The sequence below is a fragment of the Mus caroli genome, unplaced genomic scaffold, assembly GCF_978045245.1.
Source record: "Mus caroli unplaced genomic scaffold, Mus_caroli_1 scaffold_1, whole genome shotgun sequence".
In the NCBI taxonomy this organism is placed as follows: domain Eukaryota; kingdom Metazoa; phylum Chordata; class Mammalia; order Rodentia; family Muridae; genus Mus; species Mus caroli.
This window is the reverse complement of record NW_028227256.1, coordinates 86,611,401-86,634,089: the sequence shown is the minus strand read 5'-3', so window position 1 is coordinate 86,634,089 and position 22,689 is coordinate 86,611,401. Positions and strand designations below refer to the sequence as shown.

Sequence of the window (22,689 nt, the reverse complement as noted above, 5' to 3'; positions counted from 1 at the left end):
GACAGTCTTAATGCCTACTTCATGAACAGGATAGATAGATTGATAAATATGACATCATCAGAATAATGTGGACTTGTGGCGCCCCCTCAGACACACAACCTATGGTTTGGAACATTTGTTGCATCCGTGTTATCCCATGTTTCATCTCGTGGTCTAGCACTCTGACATCCATAGCCATAGGCATGTTTTGTGATCTCTTAGTCACAGTTGCCTACCAACTTACAAAGGATATACTGGTTTGTGGGGGCAGTACAGAGAGGAAGATCTGAGGGGGCGGGGTAGATGTTGATGGGAGAGAGGTCATAGAAGGGTCCATGTCACAAAACAGCAAGTGTGGAATGTCCTCGGGCCTCAAGGCAGGAGAGCAGCTTGTCTGGGATCACCTATGCTGTGCATTCTTTCTGGAGGCGGTTTCAGTCATTTGGGGGGTTTTGTGTTTTAAAAAGTATAGTTTAAATGACATTAAGTCCATTCCCCACACCCCATCTTAGTGCACAGTTTTGGTATTTTTAAGTAGGGGAGTCCTTAGGTGCAGGTACCTCCCTCCCATGGTGCATGGGAGAAGCTGTCAATGCAGAGTCTCCATGTCCTCGATGGTCAGGCTGGGAACAGAAATTTGCTGGCTGGTGAGAAGCAACCTAAAGGAAGAAGGGCTTATTTTGACTTTCAATTTGAGGAGAAAGTCACTCACAGTAGAGAAGGCATGGGAGTGGGAGAGTAAGGGAGCTTGCAGACAGGAGGAAGAGAACAGACAAAAAGTGGGGTCAGGCTATCAAACCTCTGAGCTCACACTCAATGACTACTTCCTCCCATGATGCACCACCTTGTAAAGGTCCTAAAGCCTTCTGAAACAGCACCACAGATGGGAACGGAGTGTTCAAACACGTATGCCCTTGGGGAAGATTTCATGTTCAAGCCGCAGCAATGCCCACAGCCACGGGCTCATTAGATATCACCTGGGAGCCCAGGTCTCTCCTCACTCCTCACTCTTCCTCTTCCCTACATAGCTTCGTGTCTTCCTGCAATGTACTTAGGAGGAAAGAGCAAGTCACTGAGAGAGAAAGACAGGGGTCAGGAGAGAAGAGACGGGGAGAATCCTGGGATTTAAGGAAGTCAGTTGTGGCTTGCCTCATGTATTTCCCATGTGACACTGAGGGCTTGTGGAAGTTAGGCCACTTGGCTAAAAGTCCATCCAGTGACTAGCAGTTGGAGAATGAAGACACAGGGGAGAGACCTCTAGAAATGTGGGCATTGTGTAGCTCCAGGGTGGTCTCCAGGGAAAAGGCAGAGCTTCCTTCTGAGAACTTTCAGTGACATGAAAAGAAGCCACCAGCCTGCTCCTGTCAGATACCCTCTGGATGGCTGGGATCCCAGCTAGGTTTGATTTCTTTTCCTTCATGTTTTCTATATTTTTCCCTCAGGGATTCTGAGGCACATTCAGAATGTAGCAGAAGACTGAGAAAGACAGGGGGATGGTCACACATGGAGAGATGAGTCTAGGGCTCATTATTGTGGATTCTTTGTGTAATTACATATTCAGTGAATTCTCAGAAGCAGCTGCACTCAGCAGAGGAGAGGCAAACACATGTGGGTTATTCGAGTAAGAAGCCAAAGTGTCTTCCTCTCGGCCATCACTTCCATGAAAAATAGATGAGGTTCAACAGGGGACATAAGAAGAGGCCGGGAAAGAACTCAAGATTCGGGCACCGTTCACTGAGGCCTCAGGGATAGGTGCTAGCCCATGTGAAACCACAAGCTTTAATGGGGCTCGTCACAGTGAATCAAATTAAGAGCGCCCAGCAACTAGGGGCTCTTGTGGTCTTCGATCCAGGTACTAGGGCTCAATGAAAGATAGACACTAGGCTCTTCAGAAAATATAGTATGCTGATTCCCTTTGCCTAGACCCATACACGGATCCAGACAAAAGCCATGAGCCCTTTTCATTCTCAGTGTACCCCACAAACTGCAAGGACAGAGCACTCTTCCCCTGATAGTGACTTCTCAGAAGCATGCTAGCCACCAGTCGTACTTAGCACTCCTCTTAGGATATCTTCTATCTCCAAAGTGTGACCAAGTACCACCAAAGAAATGAAGACGTGCTTAGATGTGGGAGAGCTCACATCCAAGTATTTCTCCTGCAGTGTGTGTAACAGGAAGTGGGATGGAGTGTGGCCACCTCCTTGAAGGGACTGAGCACTGTGAGGATAGAACACAGAATGGGTTTTCACACTCAGAGTCTCCCAGTTCGTAACAGGCAGAAACCCTTCATCCCTGCACTCCATGCTTTGTGTAGACACTGCTTGGACAGAAACAGCCACACACCTTCTTATTTTATAAATATAGTCACACTCACTTGCCACTTGATCAAACAAGCAGAGGAGTTTGGAAAAGGACAGGACAGACGAAGCTCCTTCTGATGAGGAAGGGACATGGGGACGCTGGCTGGGCTTCAAGCCATGTCTTGAAGGGAATGGGAGACAGTGAAGAAAGCCCTTTGCTTTCATTCTGACAGGGTCAGCTCTTTCCTGAGTATTAACTCTCCCACATAAATGGTATTTGGGATAGGAAAACAGAAGTAAGACCTGCTTGTCACTTTCTCAACAGAGGACCAAAACAGCATAGATTCTCAAGTAACCCCTAGTGAATGGTTCCTTTTCATTAAATTGTAAAGGAAAGAGCAGACTGTCTGTACGGGTCTGGGGGAGGCTTGTCAGATTCAAACAGGAACAGAATTCAAGATGTCTTGGACCGAGAAGGAAGCCTTGATTCTGACTGGTACCATAATAATATCCACTAATAATCAAGGTGTTTGTGATAGACTGATGATTCTCCTATCCAGCACTAGGATCAAGTGGCTGGGGTGCACAGGGCTCTCCTGGTCTCCTCTGAGCACAGGTCCACTTTGTGTCCCACGGAGGCCACATAATCAAGTCCATGTGTAGTCCATTGCCTTTATTGAGTGCCTGTGAATTTATAGGCAGCAAATGACACCTTTGGAGGCTTCTGTGCAGTGGCACAAGCTGCTTACTTTAGAACTTGGGAGAAATTTATGGGGCTGCTGACATTAATGGAGGTGGCTGGATGACTGGGGGGGATCGGCCGGAAACCCCTCCATCCATCTATTTTTCATACTTGATGAAACACAGATAAATCTCTGTCCTGCGAGTCTGAGACGGTGAGACCCGTCGAAGCTTGGTGTCGGGCCTCGGGGGGGAAATTTATCATTTGAGGAGTTCTGCTTTCTAAATCACTGTGAACTCCAGACTGACCATTTGCACATTTGTATGAGAATTTTTGACAATATCCATAAATTTTTAATAGGCCCCAACTTTTACCAAGTACCACACCTCCCATTTGTTAACAGAAAAATATGAGGCTGAAGCGTTTTCCCTCAGCTCACTCAGATAAAAGAACAGGAAAACAGCACTCAGTGTCCATCATGTTTTTAGTGAGAAAGACAACATTAGTTGCCAAATAAATTTTATAAGAAGTTAACATCGGCCCCATCATTTGTCACATGTAATTGTAGAGTTTCCAGAAGTCAAAGGAAATATAAAAATGGCCCAGCGGGCACAAGGTTCTATTTTAAAACAATGAACCTAAACTTTTGCAAAAATGGAAATACCTCAGCCCTGGTGGAGATTTGTTTTATTTTGTTTTAAAGAAATATATATACTGTAGCTGTCTTCAGACACACCAGAAGAGGGCATCAGATCCCATTACAGATGGGTGTGAGCCACCATGTGGTTGCTGGGTATTGAACTCAGGACCTCTGGAAGAGCAGTCAATGTTCTTAACCACTGAGCAATCTCTCTAGCCCAGTGGAGATTTTTTTCCTGTAATTTATGTTACTGTTTGTGTGTGCACATGCCACAGAGAGCAGCTTTGTAGAGTCGGTTCTCTCCTTCCACATTCTCGTGGCTCCCAGGGATTGAACACAGACTGTTAGGTTTGGCTGTGGGGCAGCAGTGGGAGGAGTTACCTGCTGAGCCATCCTACAAGGTGACTTCCTACTTTCTCCCCATCACCGCAGTAGCCAGTGGCAGCTACCACACAGCTTTCATCATTTCCAGTCAAATCCTGCTTATTATACATCTATTCTCCCAACTGCTCCTTGATCGGCATGAGACTATGCTAACTAAGCTTACTTTCTTGGCATCCACACAGCAGTGTGCTTGCCTGCCTCCGTTTCCTTAGTGCTGCGTTATAAGTGTGCCACCACACCTGGCACTATAACCATCCTTTCAGAGAGGGATCTGGTAGCACTGACCTGTAATCCCAGCTACTGCAGAGGCTGAAACCGGATGATCTGAGATTCAAGATCTATCTGGGCTACAGGGTGAGTTCAAGACCAATTAGCAATTTAGCAAGACCTGGTCTCAAATTTTAAAACAACAACAACCACAAAAACCACTAAGCTTGAAGATATAACTCAGTCATAGATATGTATGTTCTAATGTACACACATCCATGGCCCTGGGTTCAGTCCCCAATACACACACACACACATATGCACACTCATACATGTACACTCATACACACACACATATGCACACTCATCATGCACATACACTCATATACACACACACAGAGACATAAACACTCACAAACCTATGCATACATAGTCTGACATACATGCAAACATACACATGCACATGTGTGCACATATGCACTGCACGTATACACACACATGTTCACATGGACGCACACACATAGACATACACATACACATGCACACACACAGCTGTAACAGTCCTGTCAAAGGCCCTGGGGGCAAGTGTGACATGCTGTGGTGGTGTCCAAATGTATCCTGGGCGCTCAGGCACCCCTTTGTCAAAGGCCATGAGGTTTCCCTCTCCTTTGTGAGAACCCTAGCTCAGGAGAGCCTGCCCACCCTTTCTGCTCTCAGAATTGTCCCTAGTGTTTTGCTTTTCCTTTTACAGGCAATGTGGAAGGGCAGGGAGTGGGCTGGACTTGTGCTGTCATCGGTTTCTTACTATCCCGTGGTACCCGTGGTATCCGTGCATCCCATCCTGTTTTGATTGCTCACTTCCTACTCGTTGGTACATTCAGAATTTCTGCAAATCATTTAGTTACTTCAAAAGTACTTTGGCCTTTCCAGGAGATGCGCAATTCAAATGTTAGTATTTGTCCTTACAAATGCAGTTAGCTACACGGTAGGGAAGTTGAACATTAATTATCTTCATCCATGAAGCCACATGATTGTTTCTGCTTATGCAGAGAAAGCTTTTGATCACTTTAAATGTGTTGTTCCTACCTGAAAATCTAAAACATGGGAGAAAGGACAAACTGTAATGGCATTTAGTTAAGTATGACAAGATGTAAGCCAGATAGAGAGAGACTATTATATCTTCTACCTGCTGATTTTTTCTCAGGGCCACAGACACTGTTTAGCACACCACACAAACTCAATGAGCCTACTGTCAATGAGCAGGGTGGGTGAATGGATCAAAGATGCCCAGTCCTCAGTGGAGACACACTTCACAGGCAACAGGCATAACCTCTGTCCCTACCTACGCATAACTGCTGCAATGTGTATTGATAACCAGAATCATACAAAGGGGAAATAACAAGAATAAATGTCCGACGGAAAGCAGGAAGCTGTACTATTAAATATTGTCAGGCAACCCATGCATGGGAAGCATCCATGATGGTCAGAAGCAAGAGTCACAGGGAGAGATGGAGGGATGGGCTCTGCTCCAGCGAGATGGAAAGATGGTGAACCGTGCCCCTCCCCCTGGAGATTTATAGGGATAACACAGTTTCAATTAAAAATCTCAACAGGATTATTTGTTGCACGTGAAATATAATTATTAAAGTCATTAGGATTAAAATAAGAAACTAAGAGCAAGGAGGAAGAACAAATGGCCGCATATTCTAAAGTGCATTATAAAGAAAAATAAGGTAACTGCTTGATGCTAAGAAGAGAGCATCTGCATAGATCAGTGGACTAAGAGGGTGGCCCCGGAGCTGACAGACATAGATGGAACAAGGAATTCCTAATAAATGCATTTTTAAAAGGGAGCCAGCACAGAAGAATACAGTTTCAGTCACTACATTGTTAGAGCTGACTGGTTACAGAAACAGTGAATTTAATGTCCTGGAAGAGACGCCACAAAAGCGTAAATATTTGAAAATAAAACTGGAAAAACCCACTGCAGAAATTATGAGGTCTGCTCAGTAATGAGACCCTAAGAAAGGAGAGAAACCAGCCGAGTCCGACAGCTACTTTGATTATAAACTGTTCTGCTCTGTGGCTTACTTCATTTGACACGTCATTCCTACTTGCTGTGTTGAAGAGATACCAAAGTGGATCAGAGCTCACCGGCCTGGCTCCAGCCCACCCTCAGGTCATCACCTAAAGACATGGGCACAGGGGATCCCTTCTGTCCCCTTTGCTCTGAAGCAAAAGCAAGGCTGTGGTGATCTCCCCCAATGCCTGGTCTTTCTCACTAAATGCTGTACTGATGAGTTCCGGGTGCACTTCCAGCATCCTGCAAACACCCACTGGGAGGAAGAGTGTGGTGACTGTACGCGCAGCTCTGTTCTCTCCACTTAAAACCACAAGAACTTAACTCCTGGAAAATATTTCTTGCACAAAGCATCTGATGTTGCAGAACAGGCTGTTGTGGTTAGCAGAGATGTCCACAGGCTGAAATCTGAAGTGGCTGAGGAGGGCTGAGTGGGTCCGGACAAGGCAGGACAGGACAGCCTGGGCTGCTGACTCTCTCAGGAGTTCAGAGTCCCCAGGGTAACCTCTACCTTGGAGCTGAGAGATACAGAGGTGTGGTCTTTAATGCACAGGACAGGGCAGAAGCATTTCCTGAATCTCCCAGAAACCACATAAATGCTACGCAAATACACATGGTGTAAAATCCCCTGTGGGACAAGAGACACTGACAGGCCCCGTTGGACCTAGCTGGAGTGGGCAGCAGAAACGGTCTCTATGGTGTCTGGCCAGGGGTTCTTGTCTGAGACCGAGGCAGACTCAGGGCACTACCACATCTGTTAGAGCCAAGACTAGCGGGTGGAAGCCAGATCCCAAGGCCACTGTCACAGTGGAGGAGAAATATGCTTGGAGAATTTGGGGTCAGAGCCCTGTGATTGGTCCTAAAAGAAAAGGAAAGGCCAAAAGCTACTTACAGTCCACATCAGTCCCACCCCAGTGGAGCGCCAGGACTCCACAGCATTGAAGGCTCAAGCCTGGCTGCCAGCAGGGATGAATGCTCCAGCTGCCCCTTGCCCGGTCCACTTGCTTTCTGGGTTTCAACTTCCAGCATTCCAGAGGTGACTTTGGACTTAGTGATGGAGAGGTGACCTTCATCCTCTTAAAAATACTAAACAACCTCTAAAATGTCGTGTTTTCATTTTCTCAGTACATTTTTGGAAACCCAGAAATATCTTTTTGGAAATTACTATTTGTCTTGGTAAAATTTAAAATATCATGGGCTGGGCAGATAACTCAGTAAGTTTGCCCCTTGCAAGCTCAGGAACGGGAGTTCAACCACCAGAACCCGTCCATGTAACTAAGAGGGGTTTTCTCTCCCTTGGTGATGCAAATATAAACCAGATTAGACCAGAGTTAAAGACAATAAGGGCCGGCTTATTAGCAGTTCTGGGGTGGGTTCACCAACGATGGCAAGGTTGCCATGGTGAAGATCCCTGAAGTCACACATCCAGGCTAAAGCAAGGCAGTTTGATAGAGCCTAGGTGAGGACGTGCCAGCTGGGAGCTGGGACTGTGTCTATACATGATCAGAAACTGAGCCCCTGGGCGGGCACTCTTGGGTGGGTTGTTGGGAATGGGGAGGTGGGAATGGGGAGGTGGGGTGGGGGGAGATGGCGTGTCAGGTTAGACTTGGGGGTTGTCTCTGTGGAGGGGGGAGTCCCAGCTTGTGTAGAGGATGAGCAAGGCTTCCAGCCTAATAGTAACCAACATCCTATGGGAGAGTAGAGAGACAGGAGATCTCTCGGGCTTAGTGGCCAGCCAGCCTACCTAGTGAGCTTCAGGCCAATGGGAGACCCTGTTACAACACCAAAGGTGGTCCTCTGACCTCCATATGCATGAGTACACACGTGCACACATGTGAACATGCATATGCAATAAATGCCCCCTCAAAGTTAAAAAGGTTACTTTAGAAAATGCCATCCCTGTAACGTACGCCAGTGATTGCTTGTAGGTGACATATTTGTGTTGACAAATAGGTCGTAACTTCCGAAGATTTGCTTTACCAACACAGCATCCATTTTCAAGCTTTCTGTTCCTTGACAGCTGCCTCCTCCTCCCCCTCCTCCTCCTCCTCCTTCTTCTCCTCCCCTCTCTTCCCTCCCCGCGCCCCATGCCCCACTGCCTGCGTTGCTCTATAGACAGGTGTGAACTGGTAGATAGATCCCTTGGAGTTGGCTTTGTCTATTTCCCAGGAAGCTTTTTGCATCGATTGTACCACCTGGAGGTTCTGATGTTCGCTTGACTTGCCTGTTGCAGCAATTGGGGGTGAATGGAAGTGGGCAAAGGGACCTGGGGAGGTGGCAGGATTCTGAAATGGCATTCTAGCATGCTATCAGCTGTATGTCAGCAAGACTGACATGAAAGATTAAAGATAATCAAGGCTTTGAAATCATAGTTGAGGGAAAGCTGTAATTTGAACAATTACGCACAATCTCAGCACATTGAACCTCTCAGAACTGTGCAAAAAAATATGCCTCAAAATTCATTTTAAATAGAAAAGATTCTTCCCTCCATTAAACCATTTTCCGGATTGCAGAGAGAGACCCAGGTTATCGTCCCCAATGTAATTTGGTGTTCTCCTATCTTCATGCCACAGATGTGTGCCTCTAACAGTTTTTTGTTTTGGGTTTTTTTTTTTTTTTGGTTGTAAAATGGGAGGAAAAGATTGTATTTGGTCAGCTTATATCATACAGTGTAGCTAGGCAGGAGCTGTCTTGCACTATGACACTCGAGCAGATTTAAAATGAAGAAGGAGCCAGGCAGTGGTGGTGCACGCCTTTAATCCCAGCACTTGGGAGGCAGAGGCAGGCAGATTTCTGAGTTCAAGGCCAGCCTGGTCTACAGAGTGAGTTCCAGGACAGCCAGGGATACACAGAGAAACCCTGTCTCGAAAATAAATAAATAAATAAATAAATAAATAAATAAATAACGAAGGAATCAGTCACTTGGTGCATTTTTCCAGTCAAGAGGATGGGGGGGGGTGGGGGGAGGGCAGAAGGCAGCCAGAGCGGCCAGGATTAGACATGCAGGGAAAGGTACAGGAGTCAGGGTAATGGAGGCTCTGGGCAGCATCACATGGGGCCAGGGTCATCGGAGAAGCCTTGTAACTTAAGGCCCAAACCAGTTCAGCTTTAAGAATGAAAGGGGATCTGGTATCAGTTTTCCCAAGTGAGCTTGGAATAAGCCTTAACCTGACAATATGAGAAAAGTTTTGTTTTGAAAGAACTGGTGACCTTTGAGCAAATAAATGGCATCGCATGACTTGTTTTAAAAGGGTCACTTACCTGCCACCTGGGGTAGGGCCACAGAACAGTTAAGAGACCAGTTCCTAGTGTAAGCAAGTACTCGGTGCCAGTACCCTGGCCCTAATGTAGTGGTGTTTACCAGTCACTCTCAAGACATACTAGGAAGGTGGAAGCAATGGGAAAGAGACAGCTGAGAATGGCTCCAGGTAGTGCTCCCTGGAGCACCCCTTGGAGTGACCAGAACAGAGTCTCTGCAGTAGGCAGAGGTAGAGAGGGCTCGAGTGATAGACACTTAATATCAGAATTTGTGTGCTTCTGGGGTTAGGGGTGGACAACTGGATCTGGGTCAGTTGTCCACCAGGGAGAAGTGAGAGCCAGAGAGAGGTGAGAAATGGAGTCGGGGTTAAAGAGCTGAGCACACACATGTTGAGTCAAGCTGTGAAATGGGGCCAGACAACGGGGTGTGAGACGGACAAACAGAATGAGGAGCCCTAAGTCTGAGCCCTGGGGCTTCAGTTTCACAGGTAAGGGATGGAAAAGCACCCAGGAGAGAGGTCATCTGTGTGAGAAAAGAGAGCCCACTGCATTCCCGCCAAGAAGGGGACAGGATCTATCCCTGTGTTGTATGTGGAAGAGAAAAGGCTCTTAGCAAGAGAGGAGGAAAGCAGGGAGATGCAGAGCACTGGAAACCAGGGCAAGAGGACCTCTCAGAAACAGTGCTGTGCCGTCCAACTGCAACACAGCATGTGCTGGCTAGTTTTATGTCAACCGGACACAAGCCAGAGCCATTTGGAAAGAGGGAACTTCAATTTAGAAAATACTCCATCCAATTAGCCTGTGGGCAAGCCTGTGGTGCTTTATCTTAATTGATGATTGATTATTGATGTGTGAGGGCCCAGATCACTGTGAGTGGTGCCATCCCTGGGCTGGCGGTCCTGGGTGCTGTAAGAAAGCAGGCTGAGCAAGCCAGTAAGCAGCACCCCTCCATAGCCTCTGCATCAGCTCCTGTCTCCAGGTTCCTGCCCCACTTAAGTTCCTGTCCTCACTTACCTCAGAGATGGACTGAGGTAGGGAGCTATAAGCTAAAATAAACCCTTTCCTGCCCACATTGCTTATAATGATGGTGTTTAATCACAGCAATAAAAACCCTCCGACAGCATCAAAACAAAATGCCCTTTAAAGGGCAGGAGACCCACACTAGGCCATAAGCTGTGTACTAGGATGCTGGGCCCCAGCTATAATTATGGTGCTGAGTCTGGGTGGCCGAGCAGCAGGAATGTATCCTCTGGGTTCTGGGCAGGAAGCCCAGAGTGTCAGCAGGTTGGCTCTTTCTGGGGACTGTGAGGTGGAGCCTGGTCTTAACCAAGCACAGCTGCTAGGATCTCCTTTCCAAAAAGGCCATATCCTGAGGTGCTGAGGTTAACACTTCAATGTGTGCATCTCTGGAGTCAGGGCCACAGTGCAACACTCTACACCTGTGAGAACTGTCTGAATGGGTAGTCTCTGGATGTGGACTGTTCTCCCAGCTGAGTTCAAGCGGTAAGAGCTAGGGAAAGAGAGCATGCCAAAGGAGGAGCTGCAGGATTCACAGGGTAGCAGATGAGGTGGAGGAGGGGAGGAGGGGAGGAGGGGAGGAGGGAGGAAGGAAGGAAGGAAGGAAGGAAGGAAGGAAGGAAGGAAGGAAGGAAGGAAGGAAGGAAGGAAGGAAGGAGGGGAGGAAGGAAGGAGGGGAGGAGGGAAAAGGGGAGGAGGGAGGAGGAGAGGAGGGAAAAGGGGAGGAGGGAGGAGGGGGAGGAGGGGAGGAGTAAAGGAAGGATGGAAGACTGAAGGGAGAAAGAACCCAAAAAGAGTGGCTTCTGAGGTCAAGCCCAAAGAGCAAACTAAGCCCTCAGGAACAGAAGTGTTTCTGAAGGAGGTGACAGGGAGGTGGTGGCTCCCTGGGGTACCTGGCTGTTGGAGCAAGTGAAGACACAAGTACCCATCACTGAAAGGTCCCCACACTCAGCGCTTTATTCCCAAGCACAGCCAAGCATTCCAGGTCCCGGCCTATGGACTCCCAGTTCCATGAGTAGTATGGCTACGTGTGTCCAGGTGTCCAGGAGAAGGCAGCTTCTACCAACCATAGGGTCCAGGACTGTGGGAGAGAGGGTACTATGGGGAATGGGAGCCAGAGGCACAGGATTCCCCAAGACACAGACTTCGTTTTCCACTGTTAATCAAAAGCGTCTTGGGTCTGACACTGTATAATTTGGGGTCCTGACACTGTATAATTTGGGGTCTTCAGTTCCTTCTGGGAGGCTCCAGGAGGGCATCACCTGCAGTCACAGCTGTCAAGCTCCAGCTGTTTAATGCCAAAATTACCATGGGAACCTAAATAACATCCGCCGTTCCCTCTTGCTATCAGCACCTCTACCCTGCGGCTCTCACGCCCACTAGAGCTGACCCTAACATGCTCAGGGGCACACAGGACCTAAATTACAAGAAGTAAAGTACAATCAGATGAATATATTTAAATATTATTTTACAAAAAAATACTGTGGGGTTTAATGTTAACTGTTACTGTGAAAATTGATATATTCTACAATTAAGAGGTAACATGCAAAATGGGATCGTGTGCATTTGGGTGTTTTGTTTTGTTTTGTTTTGTTTTGTTTTAAGTAAGTCGCAAGGCTGGAGAGATGGCTCAGCTGTTAAAGTTAAAAGCATGTATTTCTTTTCCAAAGGACCTGAGTTCAATTCCCAGCACCAACCTCCTGCAACTCCAGCTACTGGAGATCTAACACCTCTGGCTTCCCAGGCACCCACACATAGCATACACTCCCACAGACACACATATATATGTGCAATGAACACCAATATGCAGAGGCACTAAATCTGCTGTGAGCCTTAAAACAAACAAAACAAAACAAAACAAAATCTAGGTTTGACAATACAAGGAGCGAGTCAGCTAATGAAGACACCATCAGAAGTCTTGTGAGTGGGCATGGTTAGGCAGGCTGTTGCAGTCTCCACACCAGATGTAACTGTTCTGTGGCAGGGATTGAGAAGTGAGTCTGGGGACCCTCACCCTGTGCCTGAGAGTGCTCCCAGGGCACAGGCTTCCCAGTGTCAGTGAGTGATGACATTGGCACTGGTGAGCTTAGCTTCCATAGAGATCTGTTACTTTTCTTGCAGCTTCTACCATTGTGACAAAGACCAGATAAAAGCAACTTACCAAAAAAAAAAGGGCTTCTTTTGACTCACAGTTGAGGGAGCAATCGGAGGTGGCAGGGAAGTAATGGAGGGAGGAGTGTGAGGCAGCTGGACACAATGCATCCGAGGCTGGGAAGCCAAAAGGATGTATGTTGCTCAAAGACTCCCTCCTTCCTCCCTTTCTCCCTCTCCTCCCCTGCCTCCCATTCTCTTTCTCTCTCTCCTTTATTTTTTAAGATTATAACTATATATTTCCCCTTTCCTTTCCTCCCTCATGCCCTCCCATATACTCTCCTTGCTCTCTTTTAAATCCATGACCTCAGTTTTCATTAATTGGTGGTGGTGGCGGCGGTGGTGGCAGCGGCAGAGGCATTGGTGGTGGTAGTGGTAGGGTGTGTGTATGTTTGTGTGTGTGTGGCTTTCCTGTGTCTGAGTGTCTGTGTCTGTGTGCACAGACAAGCAAGGTCTTACCATCTAGGCAAGGCTGGCCTAGAACTCAGAGACCTACCCTCCTCTGACTCCCAGGTGGTGCCGTTACTTTTTCCCTTTTTATCCAGTCCGGTATAACAGCCCATGGGATGGTGCTGACGATATTTAGAGTAGCTCCCCACTTCAGTTACGCTAGCCTAGGAACCCTCAAAGACAACCCAGAGTTTTGTCTCTTAGGAGGTTCTAGATTCTGTCAAATTGACATCCAAAGTGACCGTCTCACCATAGGCTGAAATGCCTTGAAGAACCAAGTGAACTACTATCTAAATGAGCAAGGCATGCCATTCCCAGAACCCCCAGAGAGGCCTACCAGACCAGTGCTTCAGTGACAGAGGGGACGTTAGTACCAGACCAGTGCTTCAGTGGCAGAGGGGACGTTAGTTCATTCATTAACATGGTTGATTGCTTATCACAAGCAGTCACAGGACACTTCAGTCATTCCGCTGCAGGGCACAGTCACAGCAGGATGTTCAAAGCTTCCTTGATGCCTGTCAGCACATTCCTTCCTTTCACACTTACAGGTGTGTGTGAGGCCAGACTTCCTTCCTGAGCTCTTAGCTAGCACCACATATTGCAACACAGCGGAGCATGGAAACAGAGCAGAGCATCCAGCAAGCTTTCCTTAAACCCGACTCCAATAGACTTGAAAAGATTATGACATTGGATACTGTATTTATTGTTCATAAAATTATACACACACACACATATATATTATATACATATATAATATACATGTGGCAACATACAGTTGGTTGACTCCTGTTTGTTTATTTTTCCTTTTAAGTTTTAGTCCTTTGGGGACTTGGTACAATACATTTTGATCAATCCCACCTCCTTCCTGACTCTTCCCAGGCCCATGACCCTTTTCCTACCCACCTAACTTTGTTTTCTCCTTTTTCTTCTACTCCTCAAGACCATTCATGCTGCCGGTACATTCTTGCCTCGCAGAAGGCGCTGTCTCCTTGTATCCACTGTGTCAGGTTCTTAAGGAGTGTGATGTAAATGTCCCACTTAGGGCTGAGAAATCTGCAGGCTCTTATTCTCTTTACTTTGAGCAGTTATTGGTCTCTATGTCAATCATTGCCCTCGGCAAGGTTCCTGTTGCCATGGTGAAACAACACAAAGGCAAGCTGGGAAGAAAGAGTTCAGATGCCCTATGCTTCCCATCATAGTCTATCACTGAAGGAAGTCAGGACAGGAACTCAAGTGGAACCAGCACCTGGAGGCAGGAGCAGACACAGAGGCCCTGGGAAGGTGCTTGCTCATCATGGCCTGGTCAGCATTTTTATATATAACCCAGGTTTGGCCCTTGTTCATCAATAGCTAATTAAGAAAAATGCCCTACAGGCCTGCCCACAGCCTGATCTTCTGGAGGCATTCTCTCAGTGAGTGTTCCCATCTCTCAGATGACTAACTGGTGTCAAGTTGACTGAAAACTAGCCAGCACCAGCACCATCTTCTTCAAATAGAAGCTTCTCTGATAAAAGTTGAGAGATGCACTAATCTAATCTAAGTCATTAGGAGTTGGACTTCACTTAGCAGAATTATAGCAGTACATTCTTTCCTAGGGCCTATCTAGCCTGGTAGGTTACCCCCATGACATTTGTGCCGCTATTGCAGACAAAGGTGTGTCTTAATAGGCCTGCGGTTATTGTAGCTCAGAGCGTTCAGAACTGGATAAAATTGGTGATAACAATTATTTTTAAGTGGACTAGAAAGTACATATTTTAGAATTCTCTGAGTTTTGATGTCTAATAGGGTAAATATCAGTAGTGTGGCCTGCATAAACAGAAATCCTTAGGGGCCTTCAAAAATTGTTAAGTGTATAGAATATCTTGAGGCAAGAGTTTGAGAAGTAGTTAAATATGACCACGTCTTCCAAGACTTGGGCTCTCCACTTCTGGGAAAGAAAGGCTCTTAATTCATCGGCTATTTTCCCTACACATGGAGTAAGTGTGACACTATGTCAAAGTCAGTTTCTCTTTTAAATAATGACCACACAGCTCCTTTGGTAATTCTCCACACCAAATTCTGCAGCCTGCTTTCTTTGTAGAGAAATTACGTGGCTACAGAAAGAAACCTTTGTTGGACCCTATCAAACATGGGGCCCCAAACTTCCTAAAAACCAAACACATATGTGAGTGTTTCGGACACTTGCTGGACATACCGTTTGTACGACTCCACCCTTCTGTTTAGCTTCAAAGTCCTGTGTTTACCTTAAGTTTTAAACAGGAAGAAATGATTTGTGTTTCTGTCTTTGTTGAAACTAAACCACAAAGCATCTTGATATTAAAGGGGGGGAGTTGGAGGCAGAGGAAGAAAAATACAGTCTATCTAAGAGACAGAGACAGAGATGTCCACCTCAGACTAACGTGTCCCCAGAGGCGGGAAACCTCAGGCTGCTTGTCACCAATCCTCTGCAGCTCAGAGATGCTGTCCAGCCTTGGGGACAGGAAGCCTCACCCCCAAGATCCATCACTTAATTGATGTAAACTCACATGTGTTGGCAAGCAGGGCTTTACCAAAAGACTCCTCTTGCTTCTGTCTCTACTCACACTGTTTCTCTCTGCAGGAATTTGACGGGCACATTCCCAGACTACCCCAATGAGGAAGACGGAGGCTCAGCTCTCATCTTTTCCAATAAGACCCCAGAACAGGTAAAGAACTGTGTGAGGAGTAAAAAGCAATCATACCACAGGGATCTTTCCTTAGACTTGAACGTGAACGATCCCACAGTGTGCTGCATCTCCACCATTTTCTTAGGGTTGCTCATGCCCCAGGGTGAAGATCTTTTCACATGCTCTTTCTGATTTGTTTCACAATCAATTCATTCCTTCCCCTGTCCAGTCTTTGAAAAAGCTGTAGTAACATATACTTAGAACATCATGTCTGTCCCCAAGCAGTCTGAGTTCTGGTTCCTGGTACCTCTCCATTTCTCCTCCCTGCCCAACATCAGGCTGCTGACTCCAGCTGTTCACTCCCCCAGCTGCTCCCTCTTGTCTTCCCGTATCTCAGGCTGCCCCCTCCTGTCCCCCCACAACTCAAACTGCTCTCCCTAGCTCTAAGGTGACTTCTCTCAGATCTCTTAGTATAATAGCCTTGGCAACTCTAGCAAATACGGTAGAATTTTAAAACAGACATTTATAAATGCTTTAAGTGACATTTTATTATTTCACATTACGAGTTATCTTCCTAGAAGATGCTGCAATCTCGGAGTGAAATCACACTGACAGACACACAGTTGTCCGGCATTACATGGATAAACCTTTACTGAGGAGGCAGAAGAAGCCTTAGTTAAACCAAGAGATTGATGGATCAGTTCCCTGAAGACTCAATAAAATAGAATTATACTTCATCCATTAATCCCAACCCTTAATGCAATTTTGGTTAAAACCCAAATAATTTTTGTATTGACAAACATATTTTTTTATGGAAGAATACATGGAAATCTCTGAAGAGGTCTAGTAAAAGAATCCATAATGGTGGTAACACCACAGAATTACAGAAAGAATAGGCAGAGGGCAGCAGCAACAGCAGCACATTTACTCACTAAGAAAATGCCCAGTGCCAGCTGCTATGCAAAACACATGCAAACCAAATATGCTATGTAAAACACATGCAAATTAATCCCAGGAAGATCAGGCGACTTGGGCAAACTCACAGTTAATAAACTATGGTTCCTAAATTCATTCATTGGTTCACAGAGGCCAACATGAGAATAATGTGTTCAGGAGCCAATTCAGACACAAACTAGAAGTCAGCCATCCCCATAGCTTCTTTCAAAGAAGGGAGAATGACCAGCAGGTAATGGGACAGCCAAGTCTGTTCACTGCTTGACAGAATCCAGTAGATCCTTTCCTACAAAATAAATTCCTTTTACATTGAAATTTTACATGTAAAAATATTAGACCACAAATCGACAGAAGAAATTGCTAGGATATTTAATAATCAAAACGGTGAGTGATGATTTTAGAAGCATGTCACCACAGGCAGAAGTCATAAAGAAAAAAGACTAGGATAATTGTCTACATAAAACTCAAGCAGTTAAAAAGAAACCACCATAAGTGACGTAAGAGTTGTGAAAAGCTAAGGAAACTTTTGTGGTGTCTCTGATGAACAGTGCGTTCATATTTAAAGGGTCCTGAGGAAATAATGAATCTCCTGAAGCTTTCAGTAGAAAAGACATCAGAAATACAAACAGAACATTTTTAGAGAAAAAAGTTTCCAACATAAAACAGTTCTGCTGTGTCTCTTTATTCACACAACAAATAAAAATATAAAAAATTTTAAGTTAGAAAACCAACTTGGTGTACATATAGGAAAATGTCACACTCTCAAACACTATGGTTGGGAGAATTCATTAGCATGGCATTTTTTTAAAGGGTCATGGACCTAGCTGACATGCAGAATTTCAGTGTGGATGCTCTTTGCCTGAGGGACACCATTTGAAGAATTTATACTAAAGAAAATAACAAGGCAGGTTGCTGAAAGCTAGAAATGGCAGGCTCTTTCACACAGGACCAGATGGTAAGGACCTTAGGCTGGGCATGGATACACTCCGCCATAGCTGTTAAACACTACCATGATGGGGAGGAAGGCAAGCCACAGTTGTATACACATGATAAGGCTGTGTGGCTCTGACCAGACTGCCATCCTCATTACCCCTGCCATAGTTTGGTCATGTCTGTCTTGTTTAAAACAACCCCTTATATAAACCAAAGTGTGTGTGTGTGTGTGTGTGTGTGTGTGTGTGTGTGTGTGTGTGTGTTGAAATAGTCTCTGTAGCCCAGACTAGCTGCAAAGTTATTATGTATCAAAGATAACCTTGACTTTTAGATCTTCCTGACTCAACCCCCTAAGTACTGGGATAAAAGGCATGTACCACCACATGCATGTATGTCGTGTTAAAGATGGAACCCAGGACCTGGGCTTCCAGCAAGCTAGACAAACACTCTTCCAGCTGGGTGATATCCCCAGTCCTCTAGTGTTTGGGAGGGGAGGGTAGTGAGTAGTTGTCGTTTTGTTCTTTTAAGATTTATGTTTATGAATGTTTTGCCTGCATATGTATAAGTACACCTCAATGTGTGCCTGGTACCTGTGGAGGTTCAAAGAGGGCATTGGATCTTCTGGAACTGAAGTTGTTGGTGTTTGTGAGCCACCATGTGAGTGCTAGGAACTGAACCCCAGTCTCAAAACTAACCAGTGCTCCTAACTGCTGAGCCATCTCTTCAGCTCCCAGCCCAAATGCTAGTGTTCTTATGAGAAGCTGAGTCCCTGGAACACCATGCAATGGAGTACACACTCTTACAGTCAGGGTCAGAGACCTCACACCAGCCCTAAGCCAGAGTCCCCACTATGTGCCCAGTGACCTGCAGGGTCAGCTGCAGGGTTCCTCTTTAACCTGGCATATCCATACCATCAGAGGCCAGCATCTTTTGCATCTCTTCAGAGCACACTCTGCCCTACCCCAGAATACTGTATGCATGTAATACCAGCACTGTTACTTGGCAGCTCAACAGGCCCTGCCTTGAGGGACCATCACTCTCTCTCTCTCTCTCTCTCTCTCTCTCTCTCTCTCTCTCTCTCTCTCTCTGTGTGTGTGTGTGTGTGTGTGTGTGTGTGTGTGTGTGTGTGTGTGTGTGTGTGTATGTGTATGTTTTGGTCTTGGCCCTGCAGCTAAGTCTTCAGGAACAAGCAGGATCTTGAAAGTCAGACCAGGGCATGCAGCCAAGCATGCTTCACCGTAGTTTAGAGAGCAGTGATTACAGGATTAAGAATGTTGGTGGAATGTCTCAGTTGTCCACAAGAAACATGAAAAGGAGGCGTTGACTCTAGTCAAACTAGAAACAAACCCGAGGGCGTCTGGTTAATACATTCCAATAAAGCAAAGGGGACCACAGGGAAGCTTAACATTAAATGACAGATGATGGAAAGAGAGAAAAGACCAGCCAGTCCAGACCACATTCCACCACAGGCTGTATGCAGCCTGGGCCTACCTGACTAGAGATGGAGATCGGGCCATATCTTCCTGCTTGGACCATGTATGAGCAGATGAGAGGACAGGCATCAAGCCCTGAGTTCAATTCCCAGCACTGCCAAAGTGGGGGAGGCTGGGATACTGACATATCAAAACTAGCAGCACACTGAAGAGGTAAACCACGGCAGTTAATTCAGAATGAGACAACACTTTGAGTTTAAGATACGTGTGACTGCACTGCACTGCATCATGGGAAGTGACCCAAAGAAAAGAGCAGGAATTCATCACATGGACGTGGAGGCTCCAGCCTCAGCATCTCTCCCTGACACTGAGAAATAAAACCCTCTTTTGAGTTGTTGGTCAGTAGGGTTCCAGAGACACTGTCAAACATTACAAGTCATTTCTAATGCCGTTGATTAGCCTACAGCACTTGACAGTAAGATGCTATTGCTGCAGATGCTACACCCTTGAGTCACAAGACATGGAGAAATCAAGGTAGTGCTGACCTGGATGTCTTGTCCTCACTGGCTAGCTTTTATAGTGCCAGAAGGTTCTGTTTATGATACTGAGCGAGCAAAGTATTCAGCAACCTCACTCAGCTGTGAACCCCGTGAACCACAGTACTGACTGGCCTGGCAAGATATGCTCACAGGTGTGATCGAGCCATAAATATTCTCGATGTAACCAGATACTTTCTGATTAGCTCCACGAGAGAGGATTTGTACCTAATCCTGTTGGTTGTGCCCTAAACCACATGGCTAGATGGGTCATAGGCCATAGGGAGAACCTACTAGTGATCATTATTCTGCTAGGTAGACAGGGTAATAAACTGCTCAGTTGTGGGCGAGGGGTGGAAAGATTATAAGAGCCATAGGAAGTGGATGACCACAGAGAAACAGTATTTGTTGGACATGACAGCAAATCAAAGCACCTATGTCTAAAGATACAAGACCTGAACAAGCCCAAGCCAGTGGGAATCCCAGCACGGACAGGAGAGGGGCTCATGGATTCCCATCCTTAGCTAAGGAGCATCTTGCCCTTGGTGGCTGCTGAGGAATCGAGAGTCGGGTTTCTTCAGTGATGTGGTCCCTGAGAAGGCTGCCCATGCTCCAGCCAATAGTCCTACATTCACACATGCACATGCAGGAAGCAACAAGTAGAGACAGTGTCTGTCTGTCTGTCTCTCTCTTTCCCTATCTGTCTGTCTGTCTGTTTTAAGGAGCAAGCGCAGAAGTTAGGGGGGGATAGTTGTAGGGAATGGGGGAGAAATTGGAGAGGGAGAGAGTATGGGGTGGACTTGATCAAAACACATTACATGCATGCATGAAATTCTCAATGAAAAATTGAAGTCAATAAAATTGAAATATATGTACCCTTCTTTAACATAACAATGTATTTCCATCTTGGTTTGAAACTCAATGTCATGCCTAATTAAGTTCATGAGAAATGGTTCCACTAATGGTAGAAACACACAGGAATGGTCATTACACCACCATTATTAGACACTGTACAATGTGAACTGTGCACTCTCAGTCAAGACAAAAGGCAAAGACACACATCGGAAGGGGCAAGGGATCGCCCACTGCAGATGCATCCTATATACAGAGAAGCCAAGAGAATGACTAAGGAACCGAATAGTAAGGGCTGAAGCAGGAGCCTTACACTATTAGTGTGCGGAGCAGCGGATCTGTGTGTGCAAACACTGGTAGAGAGAAAACACCATCAAAGCCATTTAGAGCAGCAAACCCTCATAAAGATGCAACAGCTGGGATAAACTCCGTAATGATGACTGTGTGCTAAGAGTTACAGGCTAGACAACAGGGACAGGGAAGGGAGGGCTTGGGTAAGAGTGATCAGCTGCACAAACCCCCAGCTCTGCCAAACATCATTCTAGAGATGTGACTGGTCAAAAAAAAAAATCCTAACAGTATATCATTATTTGTTGAAGCCTCCAAGAGACAGGATGAGGGTGATATTTTTGATCAGAAAACAGACAACTGGGGATACCCAGGTCTGCCAGATATTAAAACATTATTTATTAGAAGCCCATTGAGGTGGGCAAAAGCTTGAAAAGCTCTACCTTCTGTATGTATGCACACACACACACACACACACACACACACTCACAGTTCGAGTAGAAAACAAAAGAGCCCCCAGGTTGGATCACCAGAGTATTGAGTGTGACAAAGCTGCCATGCATGCACGCTGCTGGCCACCCAAGGGAAGCATGGTCTGTTGGAGTTAACCCCTGAAAATATGGAGATATGGAGAGAGGTACCTGATCTCTCTCCATCCTCCTCAGGGTAGGTGGCGCCTTCGAGCAGGAGAGCAGAGCAGGTATGGAGCCCAACAGGACAGAGAAACAGTTTTCCTCCTTCCCCGGGGCATATGAGATGTTGTAATGGTTTTGGTCTTTTCCATAGGTTATGGAGGATATCATAGCCACCCAAGAGGAGGAAGAAAAATTTAAGAAGAAAAAGAAGAAAGAAGACAAGGAGAATAAGGGCAAAAAAGGCAAGAAGGAGAAGAAGGAGAAGAAGGTCGGCCTGAAAGAAAAGGCTATGAAGGTAACAAGAGTGAGAATTTCACAAGTTTGATTCTCTTTTTTTTTCTTCCCTCTGTCTTTGCTCGGCTCTCAGGCAGAGGCGTGAGCTCGAGCCCGCCGAGGTCACCGTCAGTCGCTTCAGACTTTGCTGTGTTTTATGTTGATCAGCACTCGCACACAATCTTTTCCACATTTTATAAATATCTACCAGGACAACTGTCAGAGTGGACAACTCAATCAGTTTCCGCAATTTACATAATCATTCCCCCCAAAATAAATCATTTCGCTTGTCTTTCTTCAAGGCAAGCTGTCTGGCAGATCAAGGAGCCACCGGGAAGTGAAAAATACCCGAGTCTTTGTTAGCCCAAATGTGCTCACTGGAATTCATCATTGGCACTGATTCAGCTGGGCGTGGCGAGGCACACCTTTAGTCTCAGCATAGGGAGGCAAAAGCAGACAGATTTCTGTGGGTTTGAGGTCAGCCTGGTCTACAAATCGAGTTCTAACAGCAAAGGTTGTTACACAGAGAAACCTTGTCTCAGAAAATACATACATACATACATACATACCACTGAGACTGAGGATATGCCTCAACAGCACCTTTGAAAATCATCAATAAAGTGTAGGCAACTAGCATTTACTCCAGGAGATAGTTGTGTGGGCATGCAGGAGAGTGGTGTGTGTTGGGGCAGGGTGGGGGGAGAGGAGAATCCCTTGTATATGTGACAAGTTGGGCTCCATCAAATTCGAAACCTCTTGCAATGTGAATGAGCTGACAAGGAGGATTTTAAAAGTGAAAAAGTGGGAGAGTATGGGGGCATATGGGTGGCAGCTATCGGGACATAAAGTGAAAAATGCTTAAAAATCAAAATAAAAGTCAAAATGAAATGGTAAGCTCAGCTGGAAGAAGATCCTTACAAGCAATCTCGGGAATTGTTGCATATATGATGAATTCTCACCATGTAAAGAAAGACTTTTCAGGGGATTTCAGA

General features: G+C 46.0%; 1 protein-coding gene across 1 annotated transcript in view; it reads left to right on the top strand.

Moving 5' to 3' along the window:
• Drc11 (dynein regulatory complex subunit 11) overlaps window positions 1-22,689 on the top strand; it is a 120,295-nt gene that overhangs the window by 32,939 nt on the left and 64,667 nt on the right. The window contains exons 7-8 of the mRNA XM_021165896.3: window positions 15,748-15,832; window positions 21,576-21,719. Of these exons, the coding sequence (XP_021021555.1) occupies window positions 15,748-15,832; window positions 21,576-21,719 (229 nt within the window). The remainder of the gene's footprint in view (window positions 1-15,747; window positions 15,833-21,575; window positions 21,720-22,689) is intronic.